Source organism: Acipenser ruthenus, chromosome 23, assembly GCF_902713425.1.
Source record: "Acipenser ruthenus chromosome 23, fAciRut3.2 maternal haplotype, whole genome shotgun sequence".
NCBI classification, from domain to species: Eukaryota; Metazoa; Chordata; class Actinopteri; order Acipenseriformes; family Acipenseridae; genus Acipenser; species Acipenser ruthenus.
In genome coordinates, this window is record NC_081211.1 from 6369126 (window position 1) to 6387910 (window position 18785).

An 18785-nucleotide genomic window follows, 5' to 3' on the forward strand; every position below is an offset into this window, starting at 1 on the left:
TTTCCTTTATATTGTTTCTTTATACTGACTTTAGTTCATGTTTTGTGGGGCTACAACAAGAATTGGGGCTTTCAAGTATCTTTAACACGTTCACCTAAACCAAAACTCTTTATCTGGCCTTTTCAAAACTAAAGCTAAGGGAGTTTAAGACAGCGACGTTCTCGGGTTTGTGAATGATTTAATGAAGCAATAATACCGGATGAAGCAATCTTCACCATCTGGTATTGCCTGTCTTGTGAATTTAATGTCCTGAACCAAAGGCAAGGCTATTTAACATAACAAGAAGGCCATCGCCAGATGCTAAAGACTGCTTCTGAGGGCATTAATACTATTAGACACTGTGTGTCTGAATGGAACAATAGACAGTAAATAAACTGAATCATGCTGGAGATATTGATAAGCTTGTATGTTTAAATGACAAAATATTATTAGAAAAAGGCTACACGACTACATATGCGACCTTCATCAGAACTGTATATAAGACAGTATGGTTTTGGTTCCGGTTTTCCTCAGAGCCATGTTCTTCTCTGTGACACTGTCTACATCTACAGTATAGACACTGCAGCGATACGACAATAAAAGCAGTTCTGCCTCCACTTTTTGATTCATCGTTTAACCACCCCCTAATGTGTGTCAAGCCTCACCTCTGACCCTCTGCTTGCAGAGAAATAGTTAGACTGCAGTTTACTCTTCAGCTCTGTTCCTGGAATCAAGTTCACTATAACAACATTCCAAACTGCAGCAACATTTTAAAGTGAACAACCAAAATATTCTGCTAATTATGAAAAAAATAAGTAAGAGGAAAGACAATAGCTTTGAAATCTACTGTAAAAGGGTGCTCTTCCACACAGCAACAATTACAAAGACCAGTAAGCAACCAAACTCTTCTATACTGTATATGCAGTCTTAAATAGTAAAAGTCCAAATTTGTGGATGGACATGGACTAAAAAATAGCCGTAATATCCTATTATGCGCATGTAGTTACCGGCACATTGTTCTCGTAGGCCACTGTTTGGCCAGTGAGTGTATGGTTACAACCATTACAAGCACTTTTTATAATAGTAATATATTAATAATGATTATAATAACAATAGTAATAAACTTCAGTTTAGTGCTTGATTGGGTGTTAAATTGGTAACTGGCCGTGTGTCAATCCAGAGGAAAGGGTTTATCAAAAAGCATTCACTACTGTATGAGTCTACAACTAAACCCTGTGGGTATCCTGAATTCAAGTCCAAGTTTGGTGAACAAACTGTATTTAATGCATCAAAGAAGGCATTCTTTCAACAGTGGTACAGCAGAATATTGTAATACCAAATGCACAGTCCCCTTTCAGAAACATCACCAGTATGAATCATTTGGTATGACAGACTATGAAAATGTTACCTTCATGGTACCCCTTTCTACTGTTCCATTCCCTCAAGAAAATGTCACGTAGTACCATATTCTGCTAATACTGCTCTTTCATAAAGAATAAAAATAACCGTCCCTGTCATTTCATATTCTCCTTAAATGATTGTTAAGCTCAGCTCAGGGGCAAATCTGCCTTTTGAAACAAAGATGATTTCCTACAACTGGCAAATGTTGAGAACTACCCTGGCTCTGCATTATCAGAAAGGCCAACTGTCCTTCTTGCAGAGAGCTTGTCCTTCATTTGTATCCGCTGTTCATCATCACATTTACTTTACATGGTTGTGGGTGGGTTTGGTGGGTTGAAATGTCTCTGTTTTGTTAATGTAGCAAAAACATTATTGTTTACCCCAGTCTTTAATTAAAAACATGTTAATATCATAGAATCAGAAACCAACCACTTGAGTTGTTTGGTTCAGATTTTGTCAAAATGAACAGGTATTTATTTTTCTCCTTTCAAAAAAATGTGATTCAATTAAACACTATTTCTGACCCAAATCCCAAAAAGCATCAAATTTATTAAGGTGCCAAAGTACAATTTGTGAAAAGAAAAATTGCTTGTTATAGTTCTATAATATATAGCAGACCCTAATATTGATGTGCTACAGCCATCTGAAATATATTTGTATCAGGTGACTTGCATCAGATAGAAATGACGTCACCTTAAAATGAGCTAATCCGTTTAATTATCCTTATTTAAGTACAGTATATACTATAAAAAAAATCACTGGGCACTGTGTATGATACAGACTAGTTTACACCCACTCAAGGTTAGAGCGGGTAGCCATTCTGAACTCTTGTAGAGTGGCTATCTCAGTTTGTATCGTACAGAACCCTATGCAGGGTCTCACTGCAGCATCCTGGACTATATCCGGTAATCTTATTGCAGCGCTGTCCCTTTAAGAGCAGCCCGCTGTGTTGCTGGAGCACGCGGAAGCGCTGCTGCAGTGGCGCTGGAGTGCGCAGGCGCTCTCCTGACCTTGATTGATTGGAATCAGAATCCACTTGACAGCAATTCATTTCCCGAATTAACTATCTCTGCGCGTCTGCTCTCCAGAGCCCCCTTTCCGAAGGCAGATGAGGACCCAATCAATATCTGCAATTCATTTCTTTAAATCTACCCTCTCCATGCGACCACATCTATCATTCTGTTGTAGGCATCACAGATACATTAGCTGTTCCTTAGTCCCATGTATCATGTATACCATGATCTAGGTCTAGAGTGTACACTGGATACTATTGAGCGCCTTTTAAACCAAAGTAGGACCTACCATGTCTCCCGCTATTAGGTTGAAAAAATGTACCTGTATTTCCCTCTTAAAAAGCATACCATATATTTAATGGCATTCTATTTTAATGTCTCAAGTCTTTCTCCTTGTGGCTTTTAGTACTTCAATAAATATGTACTGTTTATTCCCACATTAAACCATTATCCTAAATAGGATAGACTATTTGCCAAAACCCTTCAACACGATTGTTAATAGCTTCATGTGCCACGGTGACTGTACATGTCCCTTAATAAAATACCACTGGGCTCATGATGTGTGCGTATTGGGTACCCAGCACTGATCCAATGTGCTTCTGTTTTCCATGCTGTTTAGCAGTAAGTGCTGATGATGCCGAGTGTACAGCACATTGGTAAATGTATTTAGTGCAGCACTGTCACAGATGCAGGCCGTGGTGGATTAGCCGGGGCTCTGTCAGGACAGCTTTCTCGGGATCTCTACTCTCTGCACGCAACCATCCTGCTTTTATTCCACAGAAATTGCACAGTAACCATCCCCCACTGAGCCGCCTCTGTGTACATTGCAGCACTTTGCAGTGTAGCAGATACGCCTGCGCTTCTGAAAACCATCAATTATACAGAATGAAATGCATGATACCAATGACGAATTACCAATGCCCGTACCATATTCACTACAATACAGAGCACCACTTTATATTCGGTTGTACATTTTTATAAAGGCATGTTTTTTTTTTGTTTTTTTTGTATTTAAAGACTCGAATGAATTTAGAAATACCTGAAAGGTATTTTTAATTTTTTGTAGGATTTTTTTAGGATTTTCTTTTGTTTGTTTTGTAGATTTTATTGGTACATTTGTGAAATGAACCGTTGGAATAATCCTGCACAGGGAGTTTTCCTCCTTGCAGTGCAGAGCAAATATTCTGCAGATTTTCATCCTATTCAGTATTTTAACTGCATGGAATGCAATGTTGCTGTACCTTTTTTGTTAAAACTTTTAATTGACCTGATTTAATGTAGTTAATAATGTGCAATTATCAAATAGCAGTATCTAAATCTGAGTGAATTTGACAGAACATGTGCAATAAGTAGAACACACTAGATTCATACACATATAGGCAGTACTGTATTTGCTGTGGTTTGTCACTGCAATGAATCTAACGGCACAGTAATATCATGACATGAGTTAGCAGTTAGTATATGTTTATAAATTGATGTGTTAATGCCACACGAGCATGTTTGTATCCTCTATATGAGGCATATGGCACACATAAAAAAAACACAGTAAATATTTATTTGACAGTTTCTGTGACACTGAAGCAAACAAACATACCCATGTGTCATGAGAATACAGTATATCATTTGAGATTGTATATATATATATATTTTTTTAAATGTTGTCTATACATAGTAAATAATTTGTAGTATTTACATACTATATTTCTTACGAGTTCATATAAAGTTAAATATCTTGCACATATGGAATTTACACAGTACTGTAGTTTTCAGTACGGACCTAGATTCTGTGACCTAGAAACCTGCAGAGTATGTGCTTGCAGAGTATTTTCTGCAATGTACTGCATACAGATCACTTGTTATCCAATATCTATCTATCTATCTATCTATCTATCTATCTATCTATCTATATATATATATATATATATATATATATATATATATATATATATATGTATATATATATATTTATATATATATATATATATATATATATATATATATATATATATATATATATATATATATTTATTTGAAATTAGAAATATGAAACATGTATTGCTTCTCCGAATACACAAAATATTTAGCTCTGAGATAAGGAGAATTGCATTTTGACGCTGCTTTTAAAGCGTGCTATGAAAATTATCATGTAGCACCGCACAATGGCAAGGAACCTTGGAAACCATGCTGGAATAGTAATGTTCTAATATGAAGGATTGCAACACTGAGAGAGAGAGAGAGAAAAAAAAAAGCATTCTCTTTTTGCCCGCCTCCAATCCGATTTGCTTTGCCTGGTGCAAACATTGACTTTAATGTTCTAGTTTAATAAATCAGGTTGTTATATAATTGCACGTAGGCTGTACTTTAAAAAAAAAAAAAAAAAAAAAAAAAGGAATCTGTGTTCAGTCTGGTGTATTGTGCCAGAAAATCAGAACAGATCAGGACAAATAATACAATGAAAGCTAAATAAAAAAATAAAAAAAAGTTTCAGGAATCATATTGCAGTTTAAAAATTGACCATGGTTGTGGGGCACTGCTAAGCCTTTTAAAATGAGTCTTTTCTTGTGTGAGTGTAAAAACTAGGGCAGACTGTTCTGATAGATAATGAATGTAGTTACCCAATATGAGAAACAGTTACAGTTTAACAACAGTGGACATACGCGTATATTTAACTGGGGCAAAAAACAGAAGCCTGGCTACTTTATATTATCTAAACGGTTTGATATTATATTATGTGTGATCTCTACCGATCTCTATTTTGTGTTTATGCTTAGATGTATTATTTACCATGCTTACAAATTCCATCACAAATACCACTGGGACTGCTTCTGAAATGCTCCTAAAACTGCGTTTGAAATAAAGAACACTGCATAACTAACTCACATGCGGCATTGCAGATGCAAACCCTTAGTGAAGCGGCCTTTTCTCAAACCTTTTTTTTGCAGAACCAGTCCCCATGAAAAATAACAATAGTAGTAATCATAGTGACGGTACGTCCATCTGTAAGTCACACTTACATGTTTGCATATATCTAGAGAAACGATTATAGGATTATCAGTTATTGAAAATATCAGATTCCGAGATGTGGGGAGTTGTCAGTCTGCCTGTTCAAGCATCCATCTGTATGCCAGTGGTATCACAATAGAAAAATGCAATACAAACTGGTAATCCATTGCACTACCACAGTACCATAACCAGAATTGGTGTGATCCCATAACAAGACCACAGTGTTGGATTGGCTCCCAATCCATTGTGTTGCCATTGCTGGTAATGTTGTGGTCTGCGTACGCTATTGCTGGTCTTTCTTCAGGGTAATAGACTGGTATCTGTATAACAAAGATTAAAGTACACCTAAGTCCAAAGTAGTTAGTCTGATGCAGTATGTAAACATACCAGGAGTTATACATTTGAAGCTGCAGTGTCTCCCTATTATATTCAAAATTACACCACATGTGTGCAAATGTATTTGAACACGCCATTGCTGCTGTTGTTTTGATATATTGCGCATATGAAATCAAACCACTGGAAATGAAAATTGTCAAAATAGGCAAATTAGTGATTGTCTAATTTAATTGATTACTTAAATGGGCCACATATGCAATTCATTGAACATCTTAAGAGAATACGTAGCCCCAACTTTTTAGAAGTTGTTTAAGATGTCTAATTAAAGCACAAAGCGGTCTAGCATTTTCACATGAGTGCCTATTGTTTCTATATCACTGATTACTGAGCGGAAATTTAAACTCTCCCATCTGAGGTTTTCGTGCAGGTAGGTATATAAAGAATATAAATGACAAAGGTCTAATAAATTTGCACACTACTTTAATTCACTGGAAGGTTTCCATAGTTTAGCCTTCTATGCAGTTTTCAGAAAGCAAAAATTGTTTAGTTTGTTTTTATTACCCAGCTTATATATATAAAAAACCCTAAAGAAATCTATAGATTTGTATAGGAATCTACAGAAAATTAAAGAAATGTATATTCAAGCAGGTGTGATTTACAGCTATAACTGTAGGAAAATGGTAAATATTGTATCGTTTTAATATAAATATTGTGGTGGTGTGTGTTTTGGTGGTGGTTGGCAGGGATGGGGTTAATTCCTGTCTCTGCCAAAAACGTGTGAGAATGTGACTGCTCCTAATTGAACAATGGGTGTTAATTGGGAGCAGCCACATCCTATAAATGGAGAGCACAGGGCACCATTAGGGGAGAGGAGTCTGGTGAGTGAACTTGTGTTGTTTCAGCATAGTGTCTTTAGAAGTTCTGTGAAGGCTCTGCCCAGCCTATGGTTTGTTTAAACCTTTATTTTTGCCTTTGTGCCTTTTTGTTTGAACTTTTGTGTTATTTTTGTTTATTAAAGTGCATGTTAGCACTTAAACTGCCGCTTCCCTATGTCTGAGTCTCCTTCCCTGCTGGTAACACCTGAGCCCACAGCGCTATCTTGTCACATATAGTTTTCTTTAAAGAATGTAGGAAACTGTCAAGTGTTTTATAGTAATTATGTTCTATTAATGTGACTGAGGTGAAAAGGTAAAAATGGAATTTATATAACATCAGTTCACAACATCGTAATATATACCGTGCTGCTTTTATCTCAGAAATACATTACTAGGACCACAAAGTGCACATTTCTTTTTAAAAAGTTAAAAAGTAAAACAAAAACAAAATGGGGATTCAACTTAAGTTTCAAACGTGAATCAGCTGTGTGGTCTAATTTAAATATCACCTCTAATTTCAATGTCATGAAGTATTGCTGGGCGATGCAATGATAAAAACACAGTCAGCTGTAGAATAATATGCCCCAACATACTCTTTCTGAATTATCTTGATGTGGTAGGGGCCTTCAGCATTCATTACTGTCTAAAATAAGAAAACTAGAAACTGGGCCAATGCTAAATAACTGCGTTCCAGTAAGTCGACCACTGGTGGGGCCATGGGCTGTCTTCCAATGAAATGTCAGTGGCAACGCCTGCTTAGAGAAAGTGAACTGATCCCTGTGATGAAGTAAAGCCCCTCTCTTGCTCATTGGCCCAGCGTGGAACTGATTTTACTCTCTACCCGGTTACAGGAGCACGATTGCATCACAACTGAATCTTGACAGACATTCACAGTGGCTTAAACTAGCGTGGAGTAGTGGCCCATACGTTTTGAGTATAGCTTTGTCCTAAAGTTTTTAAGCAGGCTGGTAAGCCAGTGATGGAAATATGTGCTGTGTGTGTATGTGTAGGTTTAAATGACTACAAAATAATTTATTTTAGGACATTTTGGTCAAAAGCCCTTCAGCTCTGTAGAAATAACTGTAAACAACATGCAGGTGAAAGAATTTCTCTGGTCCTCACTTATCACCCTACCAACAGAGATACAGAAATTCATGCAAAGAAACTTAATGTTTACATCTACAGCGCCTATTTTCAAGACTCCCATACTGATATCATATAGAAGAGACAAGAATCTAAGAGAATATGTAACCCACAGCGAGATTCGTCCTTCTGGGGAACTTTTAAAAGGCACACTTCCATGCAATAGACCTCGATGTACTACCTGTAAATACATTAACACCCAAACCGAGATCAGAGGAACTAAATCATCATTCAACATCCATTAACCTTTTACATGCACCTCTATAGGAATAGTATCCTGCGTTATCTGCAAGAAATGCAACAAACTGTACATTGGGGAAATGATAAGGCGTTTAGCAGACCACTTTGTGGGACATTTACGAAGCATTTGAGACCACTACATTTCCAGTAGCCCCGATTATCACCAATGATAATCACAATGCTGAAGACATCACCATCTGTGCGATCAGGCAGTGCTATGGAACAAATGCTGCTCGGAAACAAAGGGACCGAGAGTTTATCTTCAAACTAGGAACTTTGGAACCTCTTGGAATGAACATTCTATTCTGGAGTAATCATGACATCATCCACAGAATTCTTGTGTTCTTTTTGTTTCCTAGTAGCACATCTCTTATACAGTGGTACATTCCTTATTTCTTAAATGTTTGACCAAAAAAAAACATGTTTGGTTCAATAGTTCAATTGATCTAAGAATCATAAATATATTGTTTTTAATTTATTTTAAATAAAGTTAACCAAAACACACATCTAGCCTCCTTCTGTTTGAATTGCTTTCTCTAGCTTGGTTATGCACAGTCCACCATGTCATAAATAGTTGGTGGTACTGTAGCGATTAAGGGGTTAAAACCAGAGTGTTACACAGATATGAGCAGGCAGGTGCTGTGTCTGAGAGATTAGATGCGATAAATCTGTGTATCTAGGGCAGGAGTAGCTTAGCGAGCTGGGCATTCAGGGCTGTAGGGCAGAAGGTGAGAGGTTCAGGCCTGGCTCGGGTTCTCTCTCTCTGTCTGAGCTGGTACTTTAATCCACACAGCTGGGAAGGACAGTCTGAGGATAGCGGGCAGCAGAGTCCCTCTTCCATGACCCAGTCGAGGGGACCACAACAAGTGCCAGCTGACCTCGGCACAGCCTGCAGGTACTGGGGAAAGCACACCACTTCCTGTTGTACATCTGTCTGTAATTGTATTGTATTTTAGAGGGCAAAATGTGCAAAGTCTAGGGAGATCTGAAAGTGTTGCAGATCCCCCTGCAGTGTTCACAAGAAATGCATTGTATGTGATATATTTTTCAACACAATCCCAATGACTTTTATTCATTATTGGTAAATCATCTGGGGAATTGCTCAGGAACGTTTGCCTGGAGAAAGAGAATTTCTCTTCTTAACATCCCAGTGTGTATCTGCAGCATCGCAGGTGCTTTGATTGAAACGAGTGGCGTATTGTAGGAACAGAGGCAGAATGATCTGGATACACTGCAGTGTTTAGAAGAGAAATTCTTTTTCTCTTGGTATACGCGCCCAAGTAAAAGTTAGGAAATGTATTTATGGTCCGTGATGCATGAATAAAAGCATCGAAACAATCAGGACACAGCAAGTGTTACGCATCTCTTATCAACACAGCATGGGTACTGTAATGCACCATTCTTAGGGTCATTCTTAATCTACTGAATTCTAGAGATCTTTACATTGGAAATACACAACAAGATTGTCATAAAGATTTGATCATATCGTGAAAACAATGTAAAATACAGCATGCAGATAGATAGCTGATGGTCCTGACCTACTTAATTGCATGCGAAATTGATGGATCTATTCAATTTTTATGCCTAGCAATCTTTTTATCTATGTATCTTCTGGTCTAATTTTTTCCACAATTATTAGTTTTTCCTCTCAACCCCTCCATCTCTTTCTTGCTCATTCACCCCGCTGAGCTTTTGTTGCTTTTTTCCAGCCTGCTTACATCTGCATAATTGATGTCTGGGAGCGACGGCAGGGTCACAAGGCTGCCTGTAAGGGTTGGGGTTGGTTGGGGGGGAGGAACCACACACGCGCCGGCAGCCGTCACCCTTCCTGTTGCCCCCTCCCCTTACCGCCCGCCTTGCACGTTCCTCACGGGCTGTCTCCTCTCAAACTATTCTTCTAAACCCTCTTCCCTATAAGGTAGACCCTCAGAGACAGTTAGTTAATAACCCGTTCTGGGTTTCCCTTTTGCAATGGAAGGACAGTGTATTTAAAGGTATTGGATTATGCTTAATATTCCTGGTCAAGTTTCTCTCCTGGTAAAATAAAAGTAGCATGGCCTTACATGCATGCATATATTGTTTTTTCCACAAGCGTGATTTTTTTTGTCAAATTAGCATTTTCCCTCCATGTTAAGTAATCAATCAAAGCAGATGATAAATACATGCAAGACTAATCTTGAGAAAGCCTGCCCTCCATAAATTAAAACCTGAATTTGCATAGATTATAAGCTTCACATTGGCCTATGCGGAGCACGTACTGGTCTTTAAATGTGGCTTTACCTTAAACTGTGGAAGCATTTTCCTGAAATGGGGTTCAGGCACATCATGTGACCAGAGAAATAAAGCCACCACAGCTTCATGCACCCCTCCCTGTATTCAGGTTATTAAGCACATGTCAGACACTATGGGTTGTGCAGCACCAGCAGACAAGAAAACCACATTCATCTTTAATTAGCATCTAACCTCACTCTAAAGATACATTTTTTTGTTGGTAGTTTCAAGATGTGTTAAGATGGTGAGTGTGAGGAAATACATTAAAAGCTAAATACAACTGCACAGTAGAGAAGAGATTTTTTTTTGTTTGCCTATATTTTTATTTATTAATAGATGTACTTGTTTGATTATTTATTTATTTAAATGTAGATTCAGTCTCTTTTTTAATATAAGCATTTCCTGTTGAAAATAACCAGCATTATGCATCATAATAATATTATTCTGAATAATATATTACCCTATAATCCCAAAATTAAATGAACACATTTTTTATTTATTCTGGTTTGTATGTATCATGTATTACAATTGTATTTTGTCATTACTGCTGTATATTTACAACAAAAAGTGCTGGTATTATAAGAAATAAAGTTTTACCTTTTGTTTTGTTTTGATTGAGCATTTTGAAGTTATGGATGAAGTGCATGTAATAAATGAGAGGTTATCCTGCAGCAAACTACCCTACATTTAAATAAACACAAGCACATCAAAAAAAATTAAGAAATACTGAAAGAAACGTTTTGAATATATTTGGTTTCTTTTCGCATTTCTAAAGTGATCACTATTGAGTGTTTAATAGTTATGATCCTGGATAATAACAAATAAATAAATAACAATAAAAAAACAAGCAAAATAAATTGTTCAAGCTGTGCCATAAATTAAAAAGGTAGGAATGCATTTCAAATAGCTTGTTAAATATGGCTTATATACATGCCAGTGATCCCATAGCAATATTTAACCATGGCGATCCTACTAGCATTTTCATTGAGATTACAGTAATACTGTGAACAGAGGGGGGGATACATGTTAATGCGCAGGCTTTTTTCTCTACATCCTCCAATAGTTCATGTTGTGTCTAAACACTTGCCTAAATGCCACAGTTGGTTAACTAGCTGAAACTTTCAGGCAAGCAGCCGAATGATGCCTATTCATATCCCTGTATTACTATCTGCCTGACGATTGTACATAATATTGGACATAATATGTGGGTTAATTAAAAATAACTCGAGTCCCCGTGAAAGTAGTGCTAGGCTAAGAGCAGACAGGGCATGGGGCTGCATTATCATTAGCTACCCCATAAACTCAGACACTGAGTCTCAATCACACCGAGGGCTACGCTGAGAACTAATTATTGGTCATAGGGTAAACTGTCAAGCAATTGCATGTCATTATTATCAGTGACCAATAAAAGTATAATGCAGCAAGGAAGAAGCCTAGAGCTGGAGAAAGAGAGGGATATGTGTTTGATAATGTACATTATAACAGAGGTTAGAAACGTTTCTGTGTACTGTATATATACCGTTGCTGTATTGTTACTAGGGAAATTAACTCTTTACAGGGCTTCTGAAGCTGCATTGCAAACTATAATATGTCACATAAAATCACAAGATTTTAAAACCAAGGTTTAATAATATTAAATAGGTCATATTTACTCAATGCTTGTTTGCTTTTATGCTCGTATCATCTACACTGATCAGTTTTCAATTTCTATGTTGTGTGGCACGACCGCCTAGACTATGTCCCCTTAGCCACAGATTTACAAATAGAAATTACAACGGAATAGCTGATATTTAAATGATACTCTGGTGGAATTCATGAGAAATATGCAGCCACTGGTACCACAGTAATATAGACAGTTGTTCATACTGAAAAGGGTTGGAATAAGTCAGTTATCAGTATCAGTAGAAATACCATATTGAATGCAGAAGCTATCCGCATACTATCTTATTCTTGATGAATAAAGCATCAGCAGGAAAATAATGGAAATAATTCTAACCCTGCAACACAGAGATGCGTTTCATAAGCCATTTTCATTCCAGTAAATGCACTGCTATCCTATGCATTTACAGGCATGCTAAAGCACAGTCAGGTCCTTGTAATTGAAGCGTTTTCTCAGTGAATCCCCCCCCCCTTCCCCCACACACGCACACTGACACGCACACACACACACCCGCACCCCCCCCCACACACACACACTGGCACGCACACCCGCACCCCCCCCCACATACACACACAGACACGCACACACACACGTACCATTTAACTCACTGATATTCATGCACAGACATAAACCCAAGCTCCCAGACAAGTGACGACATACATAATAATAATCATAATCATAATAATAATAAAACTACTATATATATATATATATATATATATATATATATATATATATATAGTGTTTAAGCATCATTTGCCCTGTTTATTGCATTAATTTATATTTTCTTAAAATGCCTTTTCCCAGTTAATTGAATTAGGCCCATTATATGTCTAACACACATACAGTAGCACAGTATATAATAGCTGCATTTTTGTAGATGGGACGGAATTGAATGGTGATTGAATCTGTCCCTTGGCCATATAAACATTTAGATTTTGTAACCATCACTTCAATATTCTATTACAATTGTTCTCACTTTCCATATAAAACACTGCAAGGCTAGACACAATAAATACATTAAGATGCCACAGAGCGATTCCTCAACTAATATAACCAACAAAACCTTAATTGATTCCCAGCTTAAAATAAAGATACAAAGCATTATAAAAAAACACCATGTCAGTTTAAATAAAACCCCGAATTCGTGAGCCATCAGTACTGGGTCAACCACAAAACACATTTTACATCAGTAAAAAGGTAGCCGTGGTTCAGCATTTTAACGTTTTAAACACATAAAAAAATCATTTAATAAAATTAATTTTAAAACACGAAACGAGCCACATCGTACACACACAACTTCACCCCACCTCAGGCGTTTCCAGCATCAACAGGCACCCTAGTGAGGCTCCTTATAAAAACAAGCTGATCTGTGTTTTTACTTACGCTATCTGGCTTTCTAATTACCTTTCATTTGCATTGCAAAGTCCACCCGAGCAGCCTTAAGCTTCATTGCTGGTGATAAGGCTTCATTCCCAACATGGACAAAGAAAGGGAGAGAGAGGGAGAGAGAGAGAAAGCACTGAGCCTGCCCCCCCCACCCCCCTCTCAGTTTGCTGTGCATACCTGCCTTTTCCTTACTGGGCGAGGGCATACTCAAGCACTGTCTTGTCCCCAGAATTTGGTGTCACCCATTCATCAATTATTTGTTTTCACTGCATTAGAATGTAGTTCTGCATTTCTCATTTGTGTTTATTAGGAGCAGGTTATCAGCGCTGGAGTGTTTAGACAAGCACTCGTTATTAAGACGCAGGCTAATGACCGTGCCTCAGATCTGAGAGTGGAATATTTAGACCAGTGCTCATTATGCAGGTACAATTGAGTGTTAAGACCAGTGTTCTTGTTATATTGGAGACAGAGTACTTGAGAGATGAGAATAGAATGTTTAGACCTGTGTTTATTATGAAGGTGTAGGGTTACAGCACTGGAGAGCTGAGCATGGGGTATTATAGAGCTCCTTTTTAGGATGCAGGGTTTACAATGTTTGCTTATAATACAGACATGGATTTAAAGGCACATTATTTGCAATTTTTCTCTGCAGTTCAAAATGTCGCGTCACTGATGTAACCCACGTACTGGCTTAGTAGGACTGAAGATCAACTAATGCCCTCCGTTACCATCGTCTAGCCTCTTTTCACACAGCAGTGGCACTGGATGTTGTCGAGCTACTGAACCCTAGAGGAAAGAGTTTAGCCTGACTGGTCTTTACGTTTGGCCACGACTGCCACTGACCAGTAGGGGGTGCTGTGGCTGGTGCAGCAAACCAATCCTAGTTGATTTCCCCTCTCCAGCTCATTGGCATGGAAATGACAACGCAGTGCTCCCTGTGCGCCTCCTGCCAAGATTAAATCAAATCTTCCTTGTCGTTACAATTTTGAAATGCAGATATCTGGATTTGTGCTGTTTTACTCATACAATCATTTCTTATAACCTTTTCCTTAAGTTATTACAATTCCAGCAATAGACTAAAATGGCGTTTCTAGACCACTGATATTATTGGAAACAAAGAAAATCTGTGTCAAATTATTATCTTTCCAAACTTAATCTCAGCACCCCCCTATCTAAATATTCCATCTCTCATGATATCAATGTTAAAAATACACCAACATGTACTCTTCATGCTTTTTGATTTTTAAACGCTGTACCTCTAAAATTGTGATCATGTGACTTTTTGGTTTCCCAGATGACCAAACATCTTTATATTTAAAACTAAGTTCTGTGGTTTTCTTGGTAAAGATCCATTAGGGTTATTTAGATGGCATTACTGTATGGTGGTTGACTACCAAGCTAATGCCCAATCATCAGGTTTTTATTGAGATTAGAAACTGGGAAACAGTGCCTTTATTTTATTTTTTAAAACATTTTAAATCTCTATTGACAGATATATTTACGTTTTCAATGTTTTGATTTCCTAGCGTTTATTTATTTATTTTTTTTAAGCAAAGCAGGTCACTTTGGACAACATACAGTTAGATCCAAGACATTTTTTGATTCCCGAAACTTGTACATTTATTAACAGATTGAGAGTGTACAGTGCAAAACTAAAATAGTGAGAGCTGGACATTCTATCTGAATGTTCCTCGGTTGTTCATTGTGTGGTCATGCACTGCAGTGGAGCTTCCTGATTTGGTTTCTAATGTACAGTAGACGTGAACTGTTCTGTATTACCTCTGCACTTTCAACATCTATCTTTGAAATACAAACTTCATGTTTGGTAGAACTTTAAAATAGTGCCTTCATTGGGATTTTAGAGCAGTTGCTTGGTGCTGGATGGACTATGTGAAAAATTGTTAAGGGGTTAAGATAATGCAAAGTTGTTGGTCCACTACTGTATGGGGAGGCATGAGCAAAAATATAATTTTTCCAACAGCTGATGAGATAACTTGAAACATTTTGGGTTTAATCCAAGCCTAGTAGAAACATTCATACCCCCATTGGGTCCCTCTCTTGCATATTAAATTCTCTGCACAGCAGTTTGACCCGAATCGCTGGCAGTAGGCTGGCAATCCACTCCCAGCTCCAATAATTAATTTAATTCAAGATTTTGTCCCTCTGCAATGTAATCTGCCATGCAATTTCCAATTTGCAGCTCTCTTAATGACACAGACTCATGTGTTCACGGGGCCCCCGCGTTTGAGGAGTGATGCTTTTTTAATGGCCTGTTATTATTCTGGATGTAATTTGTTGATGGTTTTCACGCTGCAAGAAATTAGATAAGCCACTCGCTCTCTGCTGCTCGCATTATGAACAAATTTGAAATTGTATTCGTTTTAGATGCTTTATGTCAGGATTGGGGCTTTGTGTCATATAATGTACACCCAGCAACTTAAAATACTTAATTTTTAAAGCAAGGGGAGGATGAACAATAACATACACAGGTTTGGGACAGTTCGTGATTGCAAAATAAAATAATGACAATATAAGCAAGGAAAATGTGCTTATAAAAATGTCCTGCTATGAAAATAAATATAGCATGTTACTGTAGAATATATACAGGGTGATTCATTATTCGCACAACATTGTCGGAGCATCATGGAAACTGGAGGGTACGTGGAGGATGAGATGCAAAGGAAAAATGTCTATGACAGAGACACTCTGTGACACACCGTTTGGCCACCAGAGGGTTGCTCTATAACGTCATCATTTAGTAGAATTTAAAACAATGCAAAATGAATCATGAATCACACTGTATAATGTTCACAGTGCAGAGTCATGCACTGGACTGACAAGTGATCTTAATACAGAACTTACAGGCTGGGGGAATAGCACTGGTTAGAGGTCAAGGATGAAGGAATAAGGGTTTGGTATGAAAGAGAAGTGCTTACAGAAGCCCATTGAGTTTCCCTCAGTATGCAGAAATTGCTGTCGAGGTTTACAGAAATTGGTATGAATTTTGCAGACCTTCTCTAAAAATGGTGCACTGTTATAAAAGCATTGGACAACATAAATCGAAACACTTGCTACTAAAGCCACAGATGTAATGTGAACTGTTCTGGATGATACGTGATCACTCCTCAGTCATGTCAGCTTACGTTCAGAGAAGTTGGGCGGTTGCAGCTAAGTGTATTCGACACAATGAGCCACATCACTTTCCACTTTGCTGGTTAGTAAGTGCAGACATATACTGTATAGTCAGTGCTGAGGAAGTTACTTTTAAAAAGTAATCTGTTACAGGTACAAGTTAATTGAACAAAACTGTAACTAGTTAAAGTTACAAATAGCTACTTCTCAGCCACAATTGTCATTTTATATAGATAGACATTTTTAAATGTTTTATTTGTCAGGCTGCAGCTAGGAATATTCTTTGAAGAGTTAGCTATGAAACCCCCTCGTTCCCTCTTCTTATGCTATTTTGTAGCAAGATGCTATAAAAAAAAAAAACATGTGACATGTAATGTATGCAGTAGCTGCAGTCCTTTTGTTAAAATGTAATGAAAAGTATTTTTCCACTACCATATTTCATTAACTGTCTGAAAAAGGAACTAACCATTACAGTGCAAGATACTGAAAAAGTGTAATCAGATTATAGTACTGCATTAATAATATGTTACTTCAGTGTATATGTGTTTTCAAACTGCTGGCAGCACATAAATTGTCCTCAAGTTCTTTCTGTTCCGGTATGCCAGCGTTTAAACTCCCCAGAATGAAAAAGCTACAATGAAGCCCATGAAGGCCCAGTATCTAGCAGAGGAATCAATAATTCATGATAAGGTTGTGAAAGCTATTAACTCTCAGTGTTGCAGCTCCAGTGAGCGAGGCTTTGTGCTGAGCAGAGCTGTTACACAGCCCAGCCAAATGGCTGATAATAACAGGGACACAATCATGCCTCATTCACAGCTGACTTTCACTTAATTGTGTCATTCTGACACTTCTTGAAAGGGCCTCCTGCCTGCTTTTCATTAAGAAAATCCGGATCTTTCCATCTATCTGCTGATCTCTGTCTGTCTGTCTGTCTGTCTGTCTGTCTGTACTTTAACAGGGCAGAGACTGTGTATGAACCGGCGACTACACCCACAGCAAGTGACAATTTACAAAAGAGGTTATTTTACAGGTGTGGTTATGGAGCTTTTAACCTCATCTCACCAACAGGGGTCAGACTCCATAATGGTGGTGCATCACACAACATTGCCCACTACAGAAGCACCTCTCGTTTGAGTGCTTTTAAAAAGCTTTGCTTGAGCGACAGGGCTGTAGCCATGGGTATCATTTAGAACTGCACAAATAACTGACTGCTGATATATCTGTCCCTTCTCGTGAACAGACTTTGCTGTATATTTCCACCTGAATTTGGAAAGCCTTGAGGAACGCCCCTTTTCCCTCCAGAACAATTCATACGGCTTCCACAAATTAAATGGATTTTTTGGAAAATTAAAAACATATTTTTTAAATAACTCCTGCCATTTAGAAGTTTTTGGTTCAATGCTTACAATTATAATATTTTGTAACTGTATACTAATTACTAATAATCATAATTTGTATGTTATTAATTTGTTATTTATATCCCCTGCAGGGATATAGAGAGCAGCGTATCCAATTATCCTGAAACTTGTTATTAACATTGCTGAGTATAAACTATTTAGAGCATCAGATTCTAGGATCTGTCTGTCTGTACATCCACCCATCTGTATGTCACACTTCTTATACTGCTAAATTGTGATTAAACAATTCTTGCCATTTCTTTTTCTATACTATACTGTATATATTGTTGATATGTGTCATGGTTGTTTTTTCTCATTACTGACACTGTGTCAGTCAAGTCAGAGCAGAGAGCGATGGGCACAGAAGACTTTTTTTTTTCTTTGGAAACAATACAGAATTTTAACAGTGATAAAAAGTTTTGTATTTTTTTTATCTGAAAAAAAAATGTATGATGGAGGTCATCTATAAATAGCTCCAACTCTTTTAAGTTATTAACCCAATTAATATTACCAAATATGTTTGATATAAACAGTTAATTTTAACAGAGGTCTGGAGCATGATGAATGTGTAGAAGAACATTGACCCACCAGAGGAGCCCGCTCGGCCCATCAGTGCTCGTCCGGTTCCTAAAAGCCGATTGATCTCAAAACTTTGTCAAGTTGGGCCTTAAAGGACCCAAGTGATTCTGCCTCAATAACATGACTAGGTAGCCTGTTCCATACCCTCACATCTCTACGTGTGATGAAGAGTCTCCTAATAAGCCTCCACTTAATTTCCAGCTTTGTCCTCTGGTCCTGTTCTGTGCAGCGCTTGAAGTAATGGGTCAAACTGGCTCCCAATTTATTCTGTTGAAGATCTTTTGGCTATTGCTTGTATTTTATACTTCAGTTTGGAATATGACAATATTAAGGCCCTGTCCACACTACATAACCGATCTCGAGAACC

General features: G+C 37.6%; 2 protein-coding genes across 2 annotated transcripts in view; one reads left to right on the forward strand and one right to left on the reverse strand.

The window, feature by feature from the left end:
• Positions 1 to 13420, reverse strand: part of LOC131699720 (uncharacterized) — a 227209-nt gene extending 213789 nt beyond the window's left edge. Inside the window, exon 1 of the mRNA XM_058997620.1 lies at positions 13329 to 13420. Within this exon, the coding sequence (XP_058853603.1) occupies positions 13329 to 13374 (46 nt within the window). The 5' untranslated portion in view covers positions 13375 to 13420. The remainder of the gene's footprint in view (positions 1 to 13328) is intronic.
• LOC117412852 (peptide methionine sulfoxide reductase MsrA 1-like) overlaps positions 8862 to 18785 on the forward strand; it is a 44456-nt gene continuing 34532 nt past the window's right edge. Inside the window, exon 1 of the mRNA XM_058997618.1 lies at positions 8862 to 8885. The gene's annotated coding sequence lies outside the window, so the exon portion shown is untranslated. The remainder of the gene's footprint in view (positions 8886 to 18785) is intronic.